A 20,658-nucleotide genomic window follows, 5' to 3' on the forward strand; every position below is an offset into this window, starting at 1 on the left:
GCTCCAGCACCATCCGGACCCAGCCCAGCCAAAGCCACACTGTGCTGCTGTGGGAGGCTGTGGGCCAGTGCTAATTGCAAACGGTTGGGCAGCCCCTCTAATTTCAGCAGCACTGCCCGTAATTACAACTCCCAGTTTGCTGTGGCTCATGTAACACCTTGCTTTGCTTGAAACAAGCCACTTACGGCTTGTCCAAAGAAAGACCTGGGTGCGTAATTTGGAGTCCAAATGTGTTTCAGAAAACCCTCACTCAGCTGCTGGGAAATCCTGGTGGTTTCTGAGTTTCAGCTGCAACTTCAGTTTTGCCTCTGCAGCTCCTCAGGCTTTTGCATGTGCCCACAAATGTCCCACAAGAGCCTCACCCAGCCCTGCATCATCGCATCAGGGTTGGCAGAAGCTGAGTCTGCCTGCAGTGCTGGGCTGCCTAGAGACCTTGGGACCCTCTCCCTGAGCTCCCTAAAAGACGCAGATATAGAGTTGACAGGGAGTAGTTCCCCCAGTTCTGCATTGCACACTTGTTTACACAAAGCCTTTCAAAATATCAGGACTCAGACACTTCTCCCAAGACAATTTCTGACCTCTGCTATGCAATGCACAGCAGCTGCAGGACACACCAAGCATCCCATCTAACAAGATGTCAGGGACATGTAGCCCTACAAAAAGCCCAGAGCTACCAGGTGCTGCAGTGACTGCTCCAGCCAGCAGACAGTGCTGCTCTGCATGAGCTGCAGCAAAGGGGACCCTCTGTCTGCTCCCTCAGACACAGCTGAGGAAAGGCTCTGTGCAAGGCACAGAGCACGGGGAGCTGCAGCCTCCATCCCTGCCCTCTTGGGCCAACCTCAAGCCTGCAGCCAGCACAAACAGCAGTCCCATTCACAGAAACCAGGATTGGAAAAGAAGCAGCTTGAGCAATGATTTGCTTACAGACAAAGCCGTGTTGCTCTTCTGTCCGTGTGCTGGTCCAGCGAGGCTGTGTGAGATGTGGGTGTGTGGCACCGGCAGGCCACGTGCTGTGTGCTACAGCAGGGCACTGCTGCTGGGTCCTTGGAGTAGTCTGCAACCGTGATGTTGTCTGTTGCAATATCCTCCAGGGCCTGGGCATAAGCCCTGCTGATTGCAGGCAGCACTGCCTGATACTCCCTGGATGCCACGTCCAAAGGCTCCTGCTCCTGGATATCGCGATCCAAGTTGAAAATGAGCGGTGGCCAGTGATGCTCTTCTAGCCCAATGCTTCCATCACAAGCCTTCGCCCCTCCTAGGGGGGAAAAGAGAAACACAGTGCAGTGCCAGGCTGCTCACCCCTGCCCAGGTATCACCTCCGTGATGGCCCTTTGCCACCATGGTGGCTTTGGGAGCCCTTTGCTAGGCTAAGTGCTTCTGAAGCACCAGGACTACGACACGCGCACGCTCCTTGCTGGGCTTGTTCTTGTTGGTGTTAATCTGATTTGGTTTTCACCCATCCCTGCAGGGAATTGAGAACTCCAGAAGCTGTTGTTCTGACTTTAGGCTCTGTAAAACAGCTGCCCTACCTGTGGTGTAGAACACCTTGTACTGAGCCAGCCGCAGCGCCTCGACCGCCCCGTCCTTCCCCACTGCCCCGCTGTTGGGGTGAAGCAGAATCTGAAAGAAGAACACAACACAGCCCACTGCAGAGAAAACCTGCTCTGTCCCAAGATCTCCCAACATGGGGTCACCTTCCCAATAAAAGCACACATTTAGAGGCACTGCTCAGCCCAGGAGCTGCAGCATCAACCCGAGTTCTGCCTGCTGTGCCCAAAAAGGGAGTCAGGGTGAGGAGGAAGGGAAGGAGGGAGGGGTGGGTCGAGTCTCTGCTCTTTGGTATTTAGGACACTTGATGCCTTGGCACATGGCAGTGAGGAGACAAGTGAGCTGGACGGTGCAGCGTGCGCGTCCCTCTGATCAGATCTGCTGCAGAGCCAATGGCTTCGCTGAGTGATGAGTCACCAGAGGTTTCCTCCCTGGGAATTGAATTTAAAAGTGATTCAAGAAATTTCCACTGTGCTAAAAATTAGAAACATCTGCCGAAGTTGTAGGCAGCTGCGGTGCCAAGTTTAGTAACAGTGTTCACAGCTGATCAGCACTGTAATGACCTAGCAGGTGTCCGGCGCAGGGCCCCGCAGCACTCATTGCTCTGCCTGGCACCCCCAGCAGAGCCACAATTCGGGGGGAACTTCCCATGGCTCTCAGTTTCCTTTATTGCCCTCAGTTGCAAAGCAAGAGAGGCAAAAACGCCATCTGAAATTTAGTTTTAAAACGGTATTTTATGGGAAAAAAAATGAAAATCTGAGCTGAGGAGGTGGTGTAGTGTACGTCTGCTGCAAGGAGGAAATCCGTACTGCCAACCGCTCACGTTGGCAGCCCTCTGGAAGAAGCAGGTGGCTCCACAGCAGAAATCAGCAATTATTTTAGGGTGCTTGAAGCCCAACTATCAAGAACTGAACCTGTCTGCTTCCAGCTTTACAGCTCAGCTTTGCTTGTCTCCTTTAACTTGAGCAGCACGGGCTGGATGGTGCTGTATGGCTGCAAAGCACCGAAACAAACAGCAAGCTTGCTCTTGAGCTGCCTCCTGGAGCCCCAGCGCTAAGAAACTCACACATAAAGACTTTGCTTCAGCCAAGCCCTTTCAGGAAACATTCCCAAGGTTTGCAGCCAGTGACTTTGTTATTAAAAACAAGAAGAAATAGGAAGAAGAAAGACAAACCCTCCATCCGCACGTAGAGCTCCGGGCTGTTTTCACAAATGAGCCATGCATGGAGAGGAGGAGCACAGCCCTCTGACATTCCGCTAATGGAAAGAGCGTATTTGTTTGACACTCGTACCCTTGATACATTTCGTGTGATGTGTTTATTTTTACTGTAAATAGCCTTTGCTCAAAACAGGGCCTTGGCTGCTGCCCAGTTCCGTCACAGGTTGTGCCGGCGCTGAGCCGGGCTGGGACACAAGCAAGGTTACGGCCGCACCGTGAGCTCAGCCCCCACCCGCCTGAGTTGGAAAGCAGCTGTCAGCAGTGTGCGTGGATCCAGCGGCCGGGCGAGAAGAGGAACTGCTCTGGGAGGATTTGTGTCAAGGAAAACCCTGCGACATCAAAGGTGGTTTTGCCATTAAGAGATGAAAGCGCCGCGTTCCCGCTGCTGAGCCGGGAGGGGATGAGCGCAGATGAGCGGAGCACGGGGAGATGCTCACTGCACACGTCTGCAGGGCTGCAGGGATGGGCAGGGACAAACCCTCCTGGGACAGAGCAGCTAGGACAGGGAGGGCCCTGATAGCAGCACAACACCCCCGAGAGCACCGGGGTAGCAGCCCGAGTTTGAGGGTTCACCTCCTGGTCCCAAGCACGTAGTAAGGGCTGGTGAGGGCGGCCCCACGCTGCTGTGCCTCTGCAAGAAGAGGGTTAATCCCTGAGCCACGTCCCATCCGCTCCCACGGTTTATCTCACAGTTCAGTAGAGGGTTCCATAAATACGAACTAAATACCAAAACCCTGATGGACGCAGCTAGCAGATCCAAGATTCCTGCTGGGAGTAGGCTCGTGGTGCTCACAGGAGAGCCGAGTTGAAAAGCAAAACCAGGCTCTATCTGTGGGTCTGCTTTAAAGCCAAACTTCTTTTTATTTGGTTCAGTGAAAAACTTGTAAAATTCTGAGAAAAATATATTGCCGTACTTCTCGTTCTGGTAGCTGCGTTTCTCATGCCTAAAGGAGCTCCTATTGTTGGAGGGGCAGAGAGCTGCAGGGCACGGTGCTGCCTGCCCCACTCAAACATCAATAACAGGCACGTTTCCGAGCCAAGGAGCTCAGAGAAGGAGTGCTTAATTACATCTCTATCTGTCAAGATCAATAAAGTAGATAGAAGGAGGCCTGAGCCCCAGGGATCCTTTGTTTCCCATGCCTGTGCACCTCTCGTGGCCAGGAAGGAGCAGTGCCACGCTGTGCCCGTGGGGCCGCAGGAGGGACGATGCTCCGGTTTGAAACCATTTCCCCTTGTCTTATCACAACAGTCTCCACTAAAGATTCTGTCCCTCTCCTTACAGCCCCCCTTTAGATCCGAGGACGTCCCCAGGATGGGGCTCTCCTTACCTTGTGTCCCACGTCTGACAGCCCGAAGAGAACCGGGGACACGTCCATGCCATCAAAGCGCCTGTTTGGGGGAAGCGTGGCTCCAGCCAGGGCCACCAGCGTGGGAAAGATGTCCAGGGTGCTGGGGAAAGAAGCAGGTTCCATCAGAGTACAGAGCAAAGCCCCCCAGCCCCACCTGCACCCGCTACCCCTTGCTTGGGGGACCCTGGGTGCTTCTCTATAGCAGAGCAGGGTGCAGCCCCCGCCACGTCGTCCCCCCGTGCACATGGGGAAGGCCCCAGGTCACCCAGCACAGAAAATGCTAGCACAGGGACTTTTTACGCCAATCCCAGCAGATCCCGCAGCCCCAGGAAAATGTGGTCTCGCTTTTGCCTCGCACAGCACGAGCCATAGCAGCCAGAATGGAAAATGAGAGCGGTGCTATTTTGTGCACTTATACCAAAATGCCTGTCAGCATTTCCACCATAATCCTCTCTTTTCAGGGGCCTCCGCCACAAACAATCTCTCAGGGCTGGGTCTTGGTTGCATGGGTGACCTGGTGCCCTCTCACTGCCAGTGCTGACACGGAGGGCAAGCAAGTCGAGCAAAGGCACGTCCTGCTGCAAGGCACACCTCGCTCCTGGGCAAGTGACACATGGCAGTGCTGCGCTCCCTCAGCAGCTGGCTCGGCTGGGGTGATGCTTGCACCGTGCACCCTGCACCCTACCAAGAGCTCTGGGTCCCAGCATCCCCCAGCTGAGCACCCCAGGGTGCAGCAGCAGTCAGACTGGAGGAGCAGGGCCCCTCGCCCGGCGCACACAGGCTGTTGCGTGAGCAGAGAGAGCAAACAGCCCAGGACTTTAGGGCCCCTGTTTCTCCCATTCAATGAGTTTTAATTTAGCTGCTAAGAGACGGAGAGGACAAATAAGAACAAACAATGCTGAGGAGAGCTGAAAGGCAGCCCCGGCTATGCAGCTCTCGTGGAGACGGCCGGAGCAGCCAGGAGGCACCAAAATCCTCGGCTCCCCACTGTGCAGAGCTGGAGTGCATCCCTGCAGGATCACACTGAGCTCTGCACGAGGCTGCCCCACATCGCTGCTGCAGTGCTCAGCACCCACTGGGTGCAACCCCGGCACTGTGATGTGTCTGTACCCATCCCATGTGTAATTACCCTAAAACAGCAGCTGGACCCCCCTGGAAACCATCACAGCTCACAAAAAGGGCAAAGCAAGAAGAACTGGGACAGTGTCAGACAGGTGCAAGCAAAACATTGGGATGAAAGAAGGCATTTTTCAGCACTTAGCAAGGGCTCCATGGGTACGGACAGGCTCCCAAATCCCCAGCTTGAGCTCAGCACTCGCAGCAGCAGCCCTGTCCCTCCCAGTGCAGAGCACTGCGTTCTGCTCACTTCTTGGCCACTCCACTGACCCACTTCCTCAGCACCCTGCAGGGTGCGGGGCATGGCAGGAGGCTCCCACAATTAGCTATAATTAAGAAGAGCCGATGAAGCAGCTTGGTGCAGGGCGCGGTGCGCGGGTGCAAGTCCATGCAGCTCCAGCTGCTGCCTCCCCAGCCGCTGGCCACGCTCACCTCCTCTCACCCAGCAGGGAGGTAACGAAGAGAGGTGATGCCACATAGCCCCAGGCAGAAGGAGGGCCGGGTGGGGAGCTTTCTCCCAAGTCAGGCTGTAATCATTGCCAGCACTTCTTAACCCTAGGGCAGGAGGACGCAGGTAATGCCTGCCCTTGCCCAGCCCCACGTGCAGCCTAGCAGAGGTCGCCTCTCTCCAGGACGGGATGAACCAACCTGCACAACTCAGAAGCATTAGGGTGGGACCCCTGCTGAGATCCTCAGGAGCCCCGTGTCCCATTGCAGTGACCCCCACAGCCCCGCTGTGCCGCACAGCTCCAGCTGCACAGCTGGGTCGGGCTGGGTGCCAACACGACTCCAGCCCACAGCTGGCAGCTCCCTGCCCTGGGATGGTTTGTATCACACGCCTGAACTTTACGAAACCTCCCTGGGCTTTGGCTTTGAATTTCCACGGTGGAGGCAGGCTCCCCTGTAGGCATTTCTGAATAAGCAAAGCTGTGCAGCTGGGTCAGCAGTGGTGAAAAGCAGGATGGGCTGTGCTTCCTGGAGGAGCCCCGAGGTGCGATGGGGCTCAGCGCAGGAACATCAGCACCGAGGTGACCACAGCCAACCGGCACAGCAACCACACGTGGCTGGAACTGCACAGCTCTGCAGCCAATGTGTGGGCATAATCGGGCCCAGCATCGCAGCTTTGTCTTCAGAAGTGTACAAAATAATAATGATAAAGAGCTGAGGGAACCCCTGGGGAATGGTGGAGCCCCTGGGTGAGCAGGCAGTGTGTGCAGCATAGCCCGGTGCTGGCAGCTGTCTGCATTTACAGCCACCCAACCTGCTGGACTGGATCTGGGAAATGCAGGAGATAAGGGCTGGGAGATAACCGGGTCCCCTGGGGCTGCTCGGTGCAGGGGGACACAGGCTGGAGTTCCCTAACCAGGGAGGGATTTGCAGGTGGAACCCCTGGCATGTCTGGTACTGCACTCATCAATCAGCAAGCATCAGAACTCGCGTGCACACCTGGAACCATCAGCCTTACAGAAATCCCAGAGCTGTTTGCTGCAAGGAGGGATGCAAGTGCTGCAAGAATTGCAAAGAGAGCTGCCAGGAGAGCGGCAGCATTGCTGCCATATGGCTTTCTCTGTGCCAGTCCCTGCAGTGCCACCATCCCCAGCATGTCCTGTCCCTTCTGCTCTCACCCATGTGCAGGAGCAGCTCAGGACTACCTCGGAGCGGGGCTGCTCTGACTGCCAGCACTGTCCCTCCGGACGGCCTTTCCCACAACCGCACCCTCCTTCACATTAAGCCATTTGCAAACCACAAAGCCTAAGCCTGCTTCTTGGTGGAGAGAGAGAACATCGTCATCTTTTAATTATCGGGAGGCACTCAGCCACCGAGGGGAAGAGAAGCACGGAGCCCTGCAGCTGCTAACGCGGATCCACCAGCCGCACAAAAAGAGCTTTCAACTCCTATTTGCTGAAGCATTAAAGTCTTCGGGGAGAGGACAAAAGTGCGGCGTCATTCACAACGCAGGCAATGCCCAACCAGGGCCCTGTGCTGCCAGGCCCCAGATAACCACATGGCTCTGGGGGTGTCAGCACGTGTGGCAGCGTGACCTTGCAGACCCACAGCTTGAAGCAAGTAAGCTGTGGCACAGGCACAGCTCAGCCCGTTTCCCAAACCATCCCTACCTCAGCATGGCGCGGCTGCTCCGCTCGGCAGGGACGTGGCCAGGCCAGTACACCAGTGCTGGCACCCGGTGCCCTCCTTCCCAGGTGGTCTGCTTGGCAGGGCTGCCTCCTGCATGAGAAAGCAGAGTGCTCAGCATCCCCTGCATGGGAGCTGTGAAGCGGTGGGACCCTCTGACCCAGAGCTGCTCCGGGAACAGGAGTGCCCTGGGACACAGAGCACGCAAAGGGAGGAAGGTGGCAGTGGTTGGAGCTGAGTCAGGGGAGGGAGAAGAGCTGAAGGAGTTATTACGAGAAATAGGGAGATGGTGGGAAAGGGGCTCAGCTTGGCACTGCCTTTGGTTTCACATCTATTCCAGCAGTAAGTGATGAGAAATGGAACTGAATACTTCCATCCACCTCCATGGCTTGGGGCAGGTAGCGAATGCAGGGATTAGTTCTGGGGGCTCCCAGCCCACATGTGTGTGCACAGAGTGCAATACCTGCCAGCACATCTATGGTCCCCAGTGTCATTAAAAACACATCCCCGCTGCTGACCCTGCAGCAATCCCACCTGCTGACCAATTAACCCTTTTCCTTGCTTCCTTGACACAAAGCTTGGGAAGCACAGAGGTGGGAGAGTCACCAGGCCCTGCCTGCAGCTGAGGGAGGAGCACCACAAAGAGGGGCTGAGGATGTAAGTGGGGATGCTGAACAATAAAAAAAATGTGCTGAGCAGCATGACAGGGCTGCTGGTGGGTGTCACAGAGCTGCTGCCTCTGCTGCAGCACCGAGGGCCCCAAGCAGCCGTAGGGAAGGGGTTGGGCAGGGGGTGAAGGGAACATCCCAACCCCATTCACTGCACAGAGCTCCCAAGTGGGCACTGCCCTTTGTCTGCCTGGCTTTCAGTGTACACATGGCAACGGCGCGTGCCCGCAGACATTTCCTTTGGCAGAGGCAGCAGCCAGGGGATGTTCCTGCTGCAGGACCCCACAACCAGGCACGGCGCTTCGGGACACACCGCACCTCCTGCGTGTTCAGCTCCCATAGGAAATGGTATTGATTACAACAAGCATTAAATAATCCTTGCAGTATTGCGAGGGATTTGCTGCACAGCGAAAAGTCTGAGGGCAGCAGGAGCAGGGCAGCAAGCCTGTCCGTCTGTCCATCAGTCCACAGCCAGAGCAGCCCTGGGACAGACGCTGTGCCCCTGCAGCCTGCCTGGGACGGCTGTGGAGCAGGCTGGGAGCCCACACTGCCCATGTATGAGCTCATGTTCCACATTCAACAATGAACTGGGCTGCAGCACCCCAGACCCAAGCAAGGATTTTTCTCCAGAGCAGTGATAATGCAACCATGCTGAGGCCGCTTTCCAGGAACGCAGAGCTGAGCGTTCCCATGCAGGGACAAAAATCACTGTGTCCCCACTCCTCAGTGGGATTGCAGATCTCCAAACCCAGCTCCGTATATACCCACATCCCCAGACACTGTCCCTTCCTGGGCACTTGGGAACAAGGGATGGGGGTTGGGTTTTCCGGGTGGGCAGGGGGCTTCTGGGAAGGGAAGGGAAGCTCTGCCCTCAACTTGGAGCTGGGGGGCCCAGCACTTGTGTTTGCTGTGCTCTGCGTGCAACGGCCAACTGTACCGAAGCAAGTGGAAAACATTCCTGGAATTTGGGTTGGACCCTAAAAGGAAACGCCAAGCTCTGCGAAATGTATATAACCCTGAGCAACAGTTCCTCCCCTTCCTCTCTGTCCTCCCCGGCGTGGGGAGGGGGAGATGCCCAGGAGGAGGCTATCTGACCACCAGCTGGTGGCTATGGGCAGCCCACCCTCCTCCAGCATCCCGTGCTCCCCAGGGCAGGGTTGTTTTGGCAGGGCTGCATGTGGGCAGCGAGATGCTGGAAAGGGGCTGTGTTTTTGTAGGTTTGTTCCCGAACGCCGCGCTGCCCGTACCATCTGCTCCAGCTTGTGACCATTGGTTGCTCAAGAGAAACCCAGGTCGTCGGCAGGGCTTGTTTACTAAGAAAATGAAGGTTACGATTTCTTCCCAGGGTTGGAGCACCCGAAGGAAGGACCCTGGGAACCGGAAAAGGGAGCGGGGGGAGCCAGCGGCTGCCAGCCTCACGGCCGTGCTCACACAGCTCCGGCAGCGGCTTCCTCCCCCGGGTAGGTGTCAGGAAGCAGATGAGGAAAGAAAGCGGAGCTGCCTCCGTGTCCCCCCCGCTGCTCCCCTCCCGCACTGACCCCGAGCGAACGGGGAAACATAACCCGCCACACATTTACAGTGCGTAATACAAGCAGAAGTGGGAAATGCCTGACTCATGCATGTTTCTGGCCGCTCCGGCTGAAAGAAACCCACCAACCAGATGGCTTGGCCGGAAAAGGAGGAAATAATAATAATAATAAAAACAAAACAAAACAAGAAGTTAGAAAGAAAATACAACTCCCGCTAGGCTGGGCTTCAGGGAGCCGGGCAGGGGGTGCAGGGGCACTGAGACCCAAATGGATGAAGGGCAGGAACTGAATGCCTCATCACCTGCAGATCCCAGGAGCTGAAGCACCCCAGGAGCTGCTGCATCAAAGGGATGAAAGCAGCGGCCACTGATCATCAGCTTGCCAAAGGTTTGGGGTAACAGGAACCTGGAGGGTTCCAGTCCCACCTGGTTGTAGTTCTAGGGGATAACTGAGAAATAGAGGGATCACCACATCTGTTTTGAAATACAAGAAACTGCTGGAAAGGCTGAGGAGAGAGAAGCGTTTTCCACTTTCTGCCTGCAGGCAGAGCAGGGCTGTCTGGCATCAGCCCTGTGTACCCCCCATAGAAGCCCCCCCAGCCCCTTGAGGTCACCTCGTGCCCTCTGCCAGGCCCCCAGCAGTGGCCCCAGGCGTCCCGCCAGCTCACACTTCTGCATCCAAGGGCCGTTGTCACCTGCAAGAGACAGAAATGTCCCCATGAGCAGCAAGCAGGGGGGGCACCTCCACTCTGCATGGTGGCAGAGGACAAGCAGCCCCCACACCTCCTTCTGGTCCCCTGGGTGCTGCCCTACACCAGCAGGAGCAGCGCAGGGCCTGGCAGCAGAGCTGCTCTTGTTCCTGAAGGTTTATTTCCAAGAGATGGGGCCCACTTCTGGGGGTCCCAGGTAAGCACTGGAGCAAATCCAGGGGCACAGAGGTGGCTGTCACCAGCTCTGGGCACTAATGAGCAGCAGAGCAGTTCCTGTGCCAGGAGCAAAGTGTCCTCATTAGGGAGGCTGCACAGCGCCAGTGGATTTGGACTTCTTAATGAGCGTGGATTTGAGGTTCAATTAGGCAGGCCATGCCTGGGGGAGGGTAGCAGGATGGGCACTGGCTGAGCTGCTGCCCATAGGGCCAGCATGGGAGCCACATCCCCACAGTGACAGCCCATGTTCGACCAGTTCCCCCTGTCACAGCACATCAAGGACTGCGGAAAAACACCAGTTCCATCTCCTTGTGCCACTGGGGCTGGTGTAGAGCCACCACCCACCACCACGGCCAGTTGTAGTGCTTTACCTGTGAACCACAGCAGTGTGCTGCCCTTCCCACAGCTGTCGGCCAGGCGCTTGACACGTCCCACCAGGGCATCCATGTCACGTAGGGCAGCCCCATAGATGCCCCTGTCCCGTGGTGGGGCGATCTGCAGTGGCACGTGCATGTGGGCCAGTGCCAGATAGAGGAAGAAGGGACGGCTGCTGTCCCTGAAAGGAACAAAAGGAGAGTTCAGTGAGGTTGAATGCCTCATCACCTGCAGATCCCAGGAGCTGAAGCACCCCAAGAGCTGCTGCGTCAAAGGGATGAAAGCAGCGGCCACTGATCATCAGCTTGCCAAAGGTTTGGGGTAACAGGAACCTGGAGGGTTCCAGTCCCACCTGGTTGTAGTTCTAGGGGATAACTGAGAAATAGAGAGATCACCACATCTGTTTTGAAATACAAGAAACTGCTGGAAAGGCTGAGGGGTGAGGTGCAGGGGGTCACAGCTGAGCAGGGGATGTGGAGTGGTGGCCCTTCCTTGCAGGAGCTGCAAGCTTGCTATAGCTCATGCGGGCAAACTCTGCCACCCTGCAGGACACTCAGCCCCCAAAACACAAAGAACCACCAGTGGGGGATGAAAGCAGAGGCCGCCTGCCCCCAGGCAAGTGGGACACGTTCCCAGACCACTGCCTGGGCAGCACTGGGTGTGCAGCACCTGCCCCAGCACCATGCCGGGAGGAAGCGGCAGGACAGCACGTCTTCACTGTCAGTGAGTCACTCTTTCCCCACTGAAACCTCCCCAGTGTTGCTTCCTCTCCCCCTGCTCCCCCCAGTGCTGACCTTCCCCAGGGCACCCACATTCGGGATGAGCTCGTCCCTTCCTCCATCTCCCACGTCCTACGGCACATCAGCCATGGGCAGAACGCCCCGCATCGATGCTCCCCTTCCTCCCCTTATGCAAGAGGGGAGGCAGCAGGGCGGCTGTTTGCTTTTAAATCACCAGAGGACACGTCCTGTTTTCTTGTTTATGGCTATATTTATCTCCTCCAGTGTGGCTGCTCTTCCTCAGGGAGCTCAGAAGGGAAGGGTGGGATGGCGGGGAGGGGCTGTGATCCCTGGGACGTTCTGGTGAGGGTGCCCCATAACCCCAGAGAGAGCTGGGGGCTGCCGGGCTCCCACTGAACTGCAATTCCTTCCTTTGTCCCCTGTGCATCACTCACCTTGGGATCTCAAACTAAGAAATCTCACCCTTCCCACAACAGCCATCCCATTGCAGCGCAGAATGGGAACCCCGTGTGGATTTGAGCCCTTTCAGCACCCTGCAAACCACCAGGATTTAGGAAACACAGGGGCTGGCTGCACATTCTGCAAAGCGCTGCCTCTTTCTGCACGGCATCATTGCCTGTGGGATTTCTGACACCCTGGAACAGGGGAGCATGCTCAGCTCCCAGTGATTGCCTGCTGTCTGTGAGCCAGAGCACACCAACCTGCCCGAGCCCTGCCCTGCAAGGAGCCACCGGGCTTCATGCAAAAACCTCCTTCACCATGCAGAAATGCTTAGCATCCCCTTCACTTCTTATCATCAGCAGTGCTCCAGTGTAGCCTGTGATAACAGCTCTCATGGGGCAGGTCTGTTTTCTTGTTCTATCCAAACCACTCTGGCTCATGCCCAGAGCCCCAGCATGAGTTTGTCCCATGCACCTCCAGGGGAAGTCTCAGACCCATAGAAAACAGTGCGCAGGGATCGTTATCCTGGCACCCCACTGAGAGCCCTGCTCACAGGACACTCAGCCCCCAAAACACAAAGCCCTGCTCGCTGCATCTACATTTCATAGCTCAGCCCCTCTCCTGAAAACTGAGCAAACATTTAATCAATAACTTAAGACTTAATGTCCTTGGCTTTTGCTCCTGTGTTTGTTGTGCTCTAAGCGTCCTGGCCAGAGCAAAATCTCACTGAATTGCTCAACCTTGACACGACTGGTTAAAAAAACAGCGAGATGACAAATCCTGTGTTCTTTTCGTTTGCCCCATAATGAGTGAGTCAGGCAGAGGAAAACTGAAATAAACCATCAAAGGAGAGGAAAGGCAGGCACCTGTTTAATCCTGTTCTCTGTAAACGCAGATAACCCCAAGACAGTGCCCAGACTTCTCCAGATCCCTGACACAGCCCTTTCCTTACAGTCTTCTCTCTGTCTCTCCCATTTCTTTACCCCCCTATAGCACACAGACCTTTTCCAAGCCCCCCCTGCACAAGCAGCCCTGAGCTGTGCCAGGCAGTGGGCACTACCCCTCAGATGGCCTCTTACAGCACTGCAGAAAGGCGTTTTGCAAAGTCACAGCTACTAATCCTTGAATAATAGGGATTAGCATTACGAAACCCATCGGCAGGGCTTGGGGGCTGCTGTTTCCCGAAGGTGCTTTGCTCCTTGGGGAGCAGCAAACCTGGGCTCCGTGTTTCCCTGCACCGCTGGGGAAAGTCATCCACGAAATGCGGTGACCCCAAGGCCTTTATTTGGGTGCAACACCCAGGATGCTGCCCACACCTCCCAGCACATGCTGCCCAGCAGCTGTCCCCTGTCACCTCTGGGTGACGCCACCATAAGGACAGCAGCATAGAAGAGGATGGGTGCTTCCCTTCACTGCTAGCCTGGATGCTGGTGCACATCCAGCCATGAAGATGCCCCCGGATGAAAGGCTGTGACCTTTGCGGTTAAACTGTGATTACAAATCCCTTTGCATGTGATTCTCTGAAGGCCAAAACACTTCTATGGGAGCTCTGTGGGACCTCGGAACAGCTCCTTTCTTACCCAGGACATCAGAAAACAAAGCCTGATCTCTGCAGATCTGCTCACCCAGCACAGCACTGCCACTGTGCAGCTGAGCTTGTGAGTTCTAGCATGTGAATTCTGGCTGCCCCAGGATGAGCAGAAAGTGCTTGCCAGCCTCGTGAGCAGGTGTGGGGAGAGGGATGTGGATGGGGTCGGTGTGTGGTGCCCTCACCTTGCCTGCTGGATGAAGTGCGCTGCCGCCTCCACGTACCGCTCCACCAGGCTGCTGAGGTTGACGGGCTGCTGGATGATGGTGAGGTTCTCAAAGAGAGGAAGGGCTACATCCGTGTAGCAGTCCTTGTTGGTGGGGCTGCAGGAAGAGATCACTGCATTATCATCACTGCAGCAAGGACTGCGATAGCTGGGAGTAGGCACAGAGCCCACTGTTCACCCAGATTTGTAGAATGGCACTGCCAAGGGTGGCAGAAAGGGGACAATGTTGATGTCCCCATGGCACAGACTGCTCCCTTCCTAGCCAGACCACCCCAGCACCCCATGCTTCACCTCTCCATGCCATCTGCAAGGAACGTGAGGGAGACCATAGCAGGGAGCAGTTCATGGGACTGCAGCTTGCAAATCCCAAATCCCAGCATTCAAATTGCCCCATGCATGGTGTGTTTTCACCAGAGCTGTACCTGGTGGCTGCTCTGTGCTGTGGGCAGGGTGGGCAGGGTGGCACGTTGTAGCCAGGGGTGTCTGTGCAGCCCATGTCATGGCTGTAGGGGATCCCAAAATAATAGTCGAACCCTGCAGGCAAGGTGGTGGTCAGTGGAGGCCAAGTGAATGCTGGGCACTCATCTCAGCTCCACCATGTCCTTACCACGAAAGATGGGGTGGTGATGGCCGTGGTGCCCCAGGTGCCATTTGCCTGCGTGGAAAGCACAGAGAATCATTTGGGTGGTTAACTCAGCCGTGGGTGCTGCCATCACCAGTGAAAACCCACACGGCACAGTGCAGGATGTTTTAATCTAGCAACAAGAAAGGCCACTTGTTTGTGCTGGCTGGATTTCTTTTTACAGAAACGCAGAAAAAAACGCCAAAGGTATCTCATGTCCGTCCAAATCAACCATCTCCAGCTTTAAAAGGCTCTTTCATGTGTTTGTGTTCAGAAGACACAATTTCCTAACCCATCCCAAAGAATTGGATTCATCCTCTGATCTGCAGTGTCCCAAGGCTTGGCTGCACCTAGCACATTGCTATCAGAGGGGAATAGCAACAATTAATGGGGAGAAGAGACAGCAAGGGCTTCTGTGCTGATGCAACCCCAACACACACGTGTTCATGGGGAGCTCCACGTGCAGAGGACTCATCACCACCTGATGCACTTTCAGACAGGTCACACTGCACTGTGTGCACAGGAGGGTGCCCAGTATCATGGCCCAGCAGCACAGAGCATCCCAACCCGCACTGCCAGCCCCTGGGGCATCACACTCAGCATCACACCCACCCGGGGCGTGCGAGGGCAGCGTTGCTCTGCACACTCATGTTTTCTCAGGAAAACTCAGCGTTCCCATTGAAAGGTTAAGCAACTTCAGATTCCCAGGAAACCTGGGGCAGGCCCAAACTTCAGGCTGTGTTTGAATATGAATATGAAAATTAGGGATTGCAAAAAGAGAGGGGAAAGTGCAAAATCTCTCCCACCTGATCCTTTAGGTGCCGGCACTTGCCCTACATACCCATAGCACTTTCTTTTTGGGTACTTCATCTCAGCCACAGTGTGGCTTGTGGGCGTTACCTATAGCTGCTGTGCTGTACCCTGCTGCCCGCAGCACCTCAGCCAGCGTGGTCTCATTGAGGGGCAGGCCGCCCAGCGAGCTGATGGCAAAGTTGTGGGTCACCCCATTGCGCACACCGAGGCGCCCTGTGAGCAGAGAGGCACGGGATGGTGAGCAGGTGGAGGCAGCCGAGTGGAAATCCACAAACCTGGAAAAAGAACAGAAAATAAACCTTTTGTCTTGGCTTGCAAAATGTGCTCAGCGTGAGGCTGCCCCATCCCTCCCAGCTCGCACACAGCCCTAGGAGCCCCAGGAACAAGGGGCTGAAGCAGGACAGAGGTACCAGGGATGCTCAGAAAGGCCCAGGGTGGGGATGCACTGTTACCTTGTCCCTTCAGCAGCCAACTCATCCAAATGTGGGGTCTCCTTCGTCTCGGCCCAGTTGGCCCCCAGGTCCCCCCAGCCCAGATCGTCTGCCAGGATAACGATGAAGTTTGGCTTCCCCTGTGCCACTGGGAGAGCACAGAGCCCCATCAGCACGGCAAGCAGCAGCACAGACCATGGGGCTGGAGTTCCCATGGTGCTAACAGGGTGATGTTCACTCCAAAATGCTCCTCCGGGGCCTGGCAGCATCCACAACCTCAGCTACTGACCTGGCCGAAACACCTGCTCCATCCTTCAAACACAGGCACAGCTGATACTCCTAAAACCAGCACCAGCAAAAGTGTTATTCTTACAAGTCCGACACCCTCTTTGAAGTCACTGTCACTCTACTTTTAACTTTCTTTCCTTCCTGGTAAATATCTAATGAAACACAAAACCAAACTGTTATTTTTTCCTCCAGAAGCACAGTCAAATTCAGCAGCCCCTGTTGGGGTGACGTCTGACAAATGGCTCTTCCTGTGTAGGGTTTCAAGCACAAGTTTGGCAGCAGGCCTTGTTCCCAGCTCTCTGCAGTGTCCCACGTGGGCAAGGATCACCGAGGCTCTGCTGGTAACTATCAGGAATCCTTTGCTTCATCAGGTAGTCACCGCTGTGGGAACTCCTGTGCAAGAGACACAAGCAGCCATCAGGACCTGCAGAAGCTCCCTAACCCAAATCCTAACCCTAATTAACCCTAATCCTAACAGCCCCTCCATGGTCACTGCCTGCAGGGAGTGGCTCATCCAGCATTGAGGCTTTGCCTTTGATGTTGCATTTCTTGCTGCCCTGCCGCCTGGTGCACAGGGTTGAAATCATGCAGCAATCCAGATAACCCAAAAATGCAATAATGCCCTGGCATTTCTAGGTTTAGAGAAGTGCAGCACTTGAAAAATGTAAGCTGGGATGGCTGCTTAGGGCAGGATTTGGCTCCAAGTGGCAAAGAGGCAACAAGAGCAGACAATCCAAAAGCCAACAGCTGTGAAACCCAGCATCCTGAGCACATGGGGACGTGCAGCCAAGCAGGACAAGAGTCACAGAGATAAAGTGTGAGGGACAGGAGGGAGGGAACGGTCACAAACAAATGAGGACAACATGACAGAAGGAAGCAGGAGAGGGAATACAATGAGCCCCATCTGTAGGCCAAGAGTTTTGTAGCTGGCAGAACAATTTATTTGCAGGTTTCGCTGTGCGTGACTTAAAAGCTTAGGGCTGTCGCTCAGATGGGCAGAATCAGGGCTTTCATCACAGCATTAGGGACAGAACTCAATTCATAATTCATTGCCCAGAGCTTTAACTCACCAGCTCCCAGCAGGGCCCTGCAGCTCTCCGTGAGCTGAGCGCTGGGTGCAGGCAGCACAGCAGGAGGAGCCATGGGTGCGGTGTCACAGGGCCATCATGCACCCCGAGCCACAGCTCAGCCCTGCACACCCAGCTGCACAACAACCAGAAAACGCCTGCAATCTCTTTGAGAAGCCCCTGGGATTCTGGGGAGGAAAGGGGCTTGAAAGCATCAATTCACCTGGGCGCGGGGAGGACCTCAGCCCCATTGCAGCTCTCTGGCTGGAGAGGACCAAGTTAAGGCTCCAATGCTCTCCTTTCCCCTACTGACCCAGGTGAACATATCTATCTAGAAACCTATGTAAGATTTCACATGCACTATCTAAACAAAAGACAGATACGGAGCTGTGCTTTCAATTCCTCCCTACCAGCACTGAATGGTTTTGGAAAGATTTGCTCCCCATGTGGGCACAAAGCCCTTCCCAGGGACCACCACCCCTCACAGGGACCGAAGCAAGGCCACCTGCAGGTGAAAGGGCTCCTATCCAGAAATGGCAGGGGAAACCACACCAGTGTGCTGCTTTAGCACAGAAGGGCTGGGGACAGGAGTGATGTGCCGGGGCTGCCAGCGTGCTGATGGGGCAGGGGGATGGGGAGTGGCACCAACACCTCAGTGCCCACTGCAGTCGATTCAGGGGGACCAAAAGGGACAAAGCTGAGCCCCCCATAGGGACGTGCTGATCACAGACAGATGTAGCTTTGCCAGGAAGCCGTGCCATAGAAGCCAGCCCCACAACCTCACCCTGCGCCAAGGATTGCCCCGCACCGCTCCCCGCAACCCTCCAAACCCCATCTTTGAGCTGCAAAGACGCAAATCAAACCCGCGCGCTCTCTGCTGAAAAGGCAAAGGGGGCAAATGTAAAAATCCAGCATCTCAGAAGCTGCTCACTAAGATGAGGGCTGCAGGGCTCTCTTGGCACACTGCCTGGCGGGGGCAACACGTCACAGCAGCCGGCCGGCACACCTACGCCTTCAGAGCATCCAGATAGCGGAGTCACCCCGGACTTGGCAGGGGCTCCTGTTTGCTTTGGGGAGGTACACCAGCGTAACACAGCTAAGAAAAACAATCAAAAGCGTTTTCAAAGGACATTCTATTCTCTCTAATTTACAGGGGGAAGTCATCCGGGCCAATATTTATACACTGCTGTCAGACAGGGAATCTGAGCTCCGATTTCAGAAGCTGTTTCCAAAAGATGTTAAGAAAGACAAATGGAAAAGTGGGACGTGACGACGCGGCATGTGCTTCCCTCCCTTGTGCCAGAGGAACTGTCCCCATCGGCAGGTCTGACCTCCAGCATTACCTGCAGGAATTGAGACTTCCTCCACTCGCCAGACAACCTGCACTGAGGTTCAGGGTGCTGCACTGCCAGCACTGTGCGGCTCGCTGTGACACCCGCTGTGACACCCGGGCAGCTCAGCTGGCTGTCAGAAAGTGAAAGCGTGCTTTTGCACGCCAGATAATGTGGTTCAAAAACAATGGAGGGGGATAAGGTGGAACCAGACAAACCAGCTCAGAAAAGCCCTACAGCCTCTGCAGGACATTGCTGGGAAAGGCAGAATAGGAAAAGGTGCCTCTGGGGCTGCGCCCAGGGATGCCACCACCACCTCCCAGCTGCCTGCAACAGAACTCCAGCCAGGAGGATCCGCCATGTATTTATTACACATTAGCCAGAAGTTTGCAGTCTCAGGGCCAGCATGCTGACTTTCACATTTTTCACATTCCTTCACATTTTCAGGCCCGTGGAGCCAGGTGACAGCTGTGGTGCTCAGAGTGTTCTGATGCCATGTGCCAGCCCCACGCACCTGGGGATGCAGTGGGACAGCAGAAACCCAAACAGCAGCTCTGCTGCTGCAAGGAGCCATCCAGCTGCTGGGATGGACACATCCTGGTAGGGGGAAAGGTTGTTTTGTTTCCACCTTACCACGTGCAGGTGTTCTATTTTCTCATTTGAACACAGCAAAGGGCAGGCAGTGCTTTGTGTGTGAGCGTTTTCACTGCTCCATTCAGCCTCCGCAGTGCAAGCAGAGCCCATTCCTGGTAACACTTGTCCTGACAGTGTTCTGAGCTGTCAGAACTCTATTCCAGGAAAAGGTTTCCGACTGGAATAGTTTATACAAGCTCCCCTCGCAGAATAAGCAGCACTGACAAAAACATACTTCTGCAGACTTACTAGGATTTCTGCCAGATCCTGAGACCGGAGAATGTTTTCCACTCATCTCACTGTTCGGTCTTTGAGGAAAAGCATTACACACACACACAGCAGTGCTGGACAGACCCGAGCTGAATAACTGAGCTCCAGGTCTCTGCCCCACATGGGCAGCACAGTGCTGGGCAAACCACTGCTTCCCAGCAGCTGCCTCCTGTCCTCCCATGGTCAGGCTTTGCTTTTCAAGGCATTCTGCAGAGCCCCATCTCAAGACCCCAAATCTCTCCCCAAATCCTTGGGAAGCAGCAGGGAAAGGAACGAGAAGGCAAAGCCAAGGGACAGATGCCTCATACCGACAAGAAATACCAAGGAGCGAACGCCTTTGTTTCTTTTCATGCCAAAGATATTTGCATTCTTATTTCTCCCTTGGAGGCACAAACCTGTTTTGCTGTCCCTTAAGCGCTCACACTGTCACTGCTGGGCTGAGTTACAGCTTGGGGAGGGCAACCCCAAGGTGAGGCTGTGTAACAGGAACGTGAGAGGTGCTCACCATTGGCACCGCAGGGCATTGCCAGCCACAGCTGGGACAGCAGACTCAGTGCCAAGCTGCCCTGCCAGTACAGGAGCATCAGTGAGTGGCCAATGGGCTGGTGCTGCTGCTGTGGGCTTGTGTCTAAGTTACCAGGTGAAACCTGTATTTTCTTTACCCAAGAACTCCCAGAAGTTTGTTGCCCACTAAACCAACCATTGCAATCTCCACTGTTAAAAAAAAAAAAAAGGCAAAGGGACTCCAGCCCAACCTAAAGCACTGGGGCTTACTGACAGGTTGGGAACTGAAGGAGCAGTTTCATTTGGGTTATTTTTCCAGCTCTATAAGCCAGAATCAACAGGTTACACATTGCCCCGGCAAAGTGCACCCAGCGCAGTGCAGGAAGGCACACAGGGCAGAGGTATGGTGTGCTCCACTGTTATCTGTGGGCAAAAGTCCTTCTCCATGAGCCCTAAGGGTGCGAGGCCCCAAAATCACCCCAGCACCATGGGCAGAGTCCATCTGTGCCTGGTATATCTGGCACACGAGCTGGGCACTGCAGCACTACTGCCTGAAGGACCCTTCCAGCCCCAGCCAGCCCAGAACACTGCGATCCCACCATTCTGCAAACAAAGGGATGCATAGCTTCCTAGTGCAAACCCAGTGCCAGGTTCTGCAAGTTCCCACCGGGCAGAAGTGATGGAGCAAACCCAGACCTTCTCCTGGTAATGCTTAATGCTGCTCCCCAAAGGCACTGCCTGCTCCCCTCTACCCTTTTTATCACATTTTGTGCTGAGTCCCCAGTAACTGGACCGGAGATGACCCAGTACCATGGCTGGGACACACCTCCCTGCCCCAATTA

General features: G+C 55.3%; 1 protein-coding gene across 6 annotated transcripts in view; it reads right to left on the bottom strand.

The window, feature by feature from the left end:
- Window positions 1-20,658, bottom strand: part of ARSG (arylsulfatase G) — a 43,386-nt gene that overhangs the window by 2,253 nt on the left and 20,475 nt on the right. For 3 of the 6 annotated variants that reach the window (XM_031598839.2, XM_090122130.1, XM_090122128.1), the window contains 11 exons: window positions 15,745-16,404; window positions 15,380-15,567; window positions 14,465-14,512; window positions 14,280-14,391; window positions 13,817-13,954; window positions 10,859-11,043; window positions 10,176-10,256; window positions 7,350-7,458; window positions 4,096-4,216; window positions 1,530-1,620; window positions 54-1,255 (listed from right to left, as the gene is read on the bottom strand). In XM_031598839.2, coding sequence (XP_031454699.2) covers window positions 921-1,255; window positions 1,530-1,620; window positions 4,096-4,216; window positions 7,350-7,458; window positions 10,176-10,256; window positions 10,859-11,043; window positions 13,817-13,954; window positions 14,280-14,391; window positions 14,465-14,512; window positions 15,380-15,567; window positions 15,745-15,992 — 1,656 coding nt within the window. In that variant the 5' untranslated portion in view covers window positions 15,993-16,404 and the 3' untranslated portion in view covers window positions 54-920. Of the gene's footprint in view, window positions 1-53; window positions 1,256-1,529; window positions 1,621-4,095; window positions 4,217-7,349; window positions 7,459-10,175; window positions 10,257-10,858; window positions 11,044-13,816; window positions 13,955-14,279; window positions 14,392-14,464; window positions 14,513-15,379; window positions 15,568-15,744; window positions 16,405-17,301; window positions 18,384-18,421; window positions 18,998-20,658 lie in introns of those variants that run through there. The other 3 variants (XM_090122131.1, XM_090122129.1, XM_090122127.1) reach the window with 3 other exon arrangements.

This window comes from Phasianus colchicus, chromosome 20 (genome assembly GCF_987193195.1).
Source record: "Phasianus colchicus chromosome 20, bPhaCol1.hap1.1, whole genome shotgun sequence".
Classification (NCBI taxonomy): domain Eukaryota; kingdom Metazoa; phylum Chordata; class Aves; order Galliformes; family Phasianidae; genus Phasianus; species Phasianus colchicus.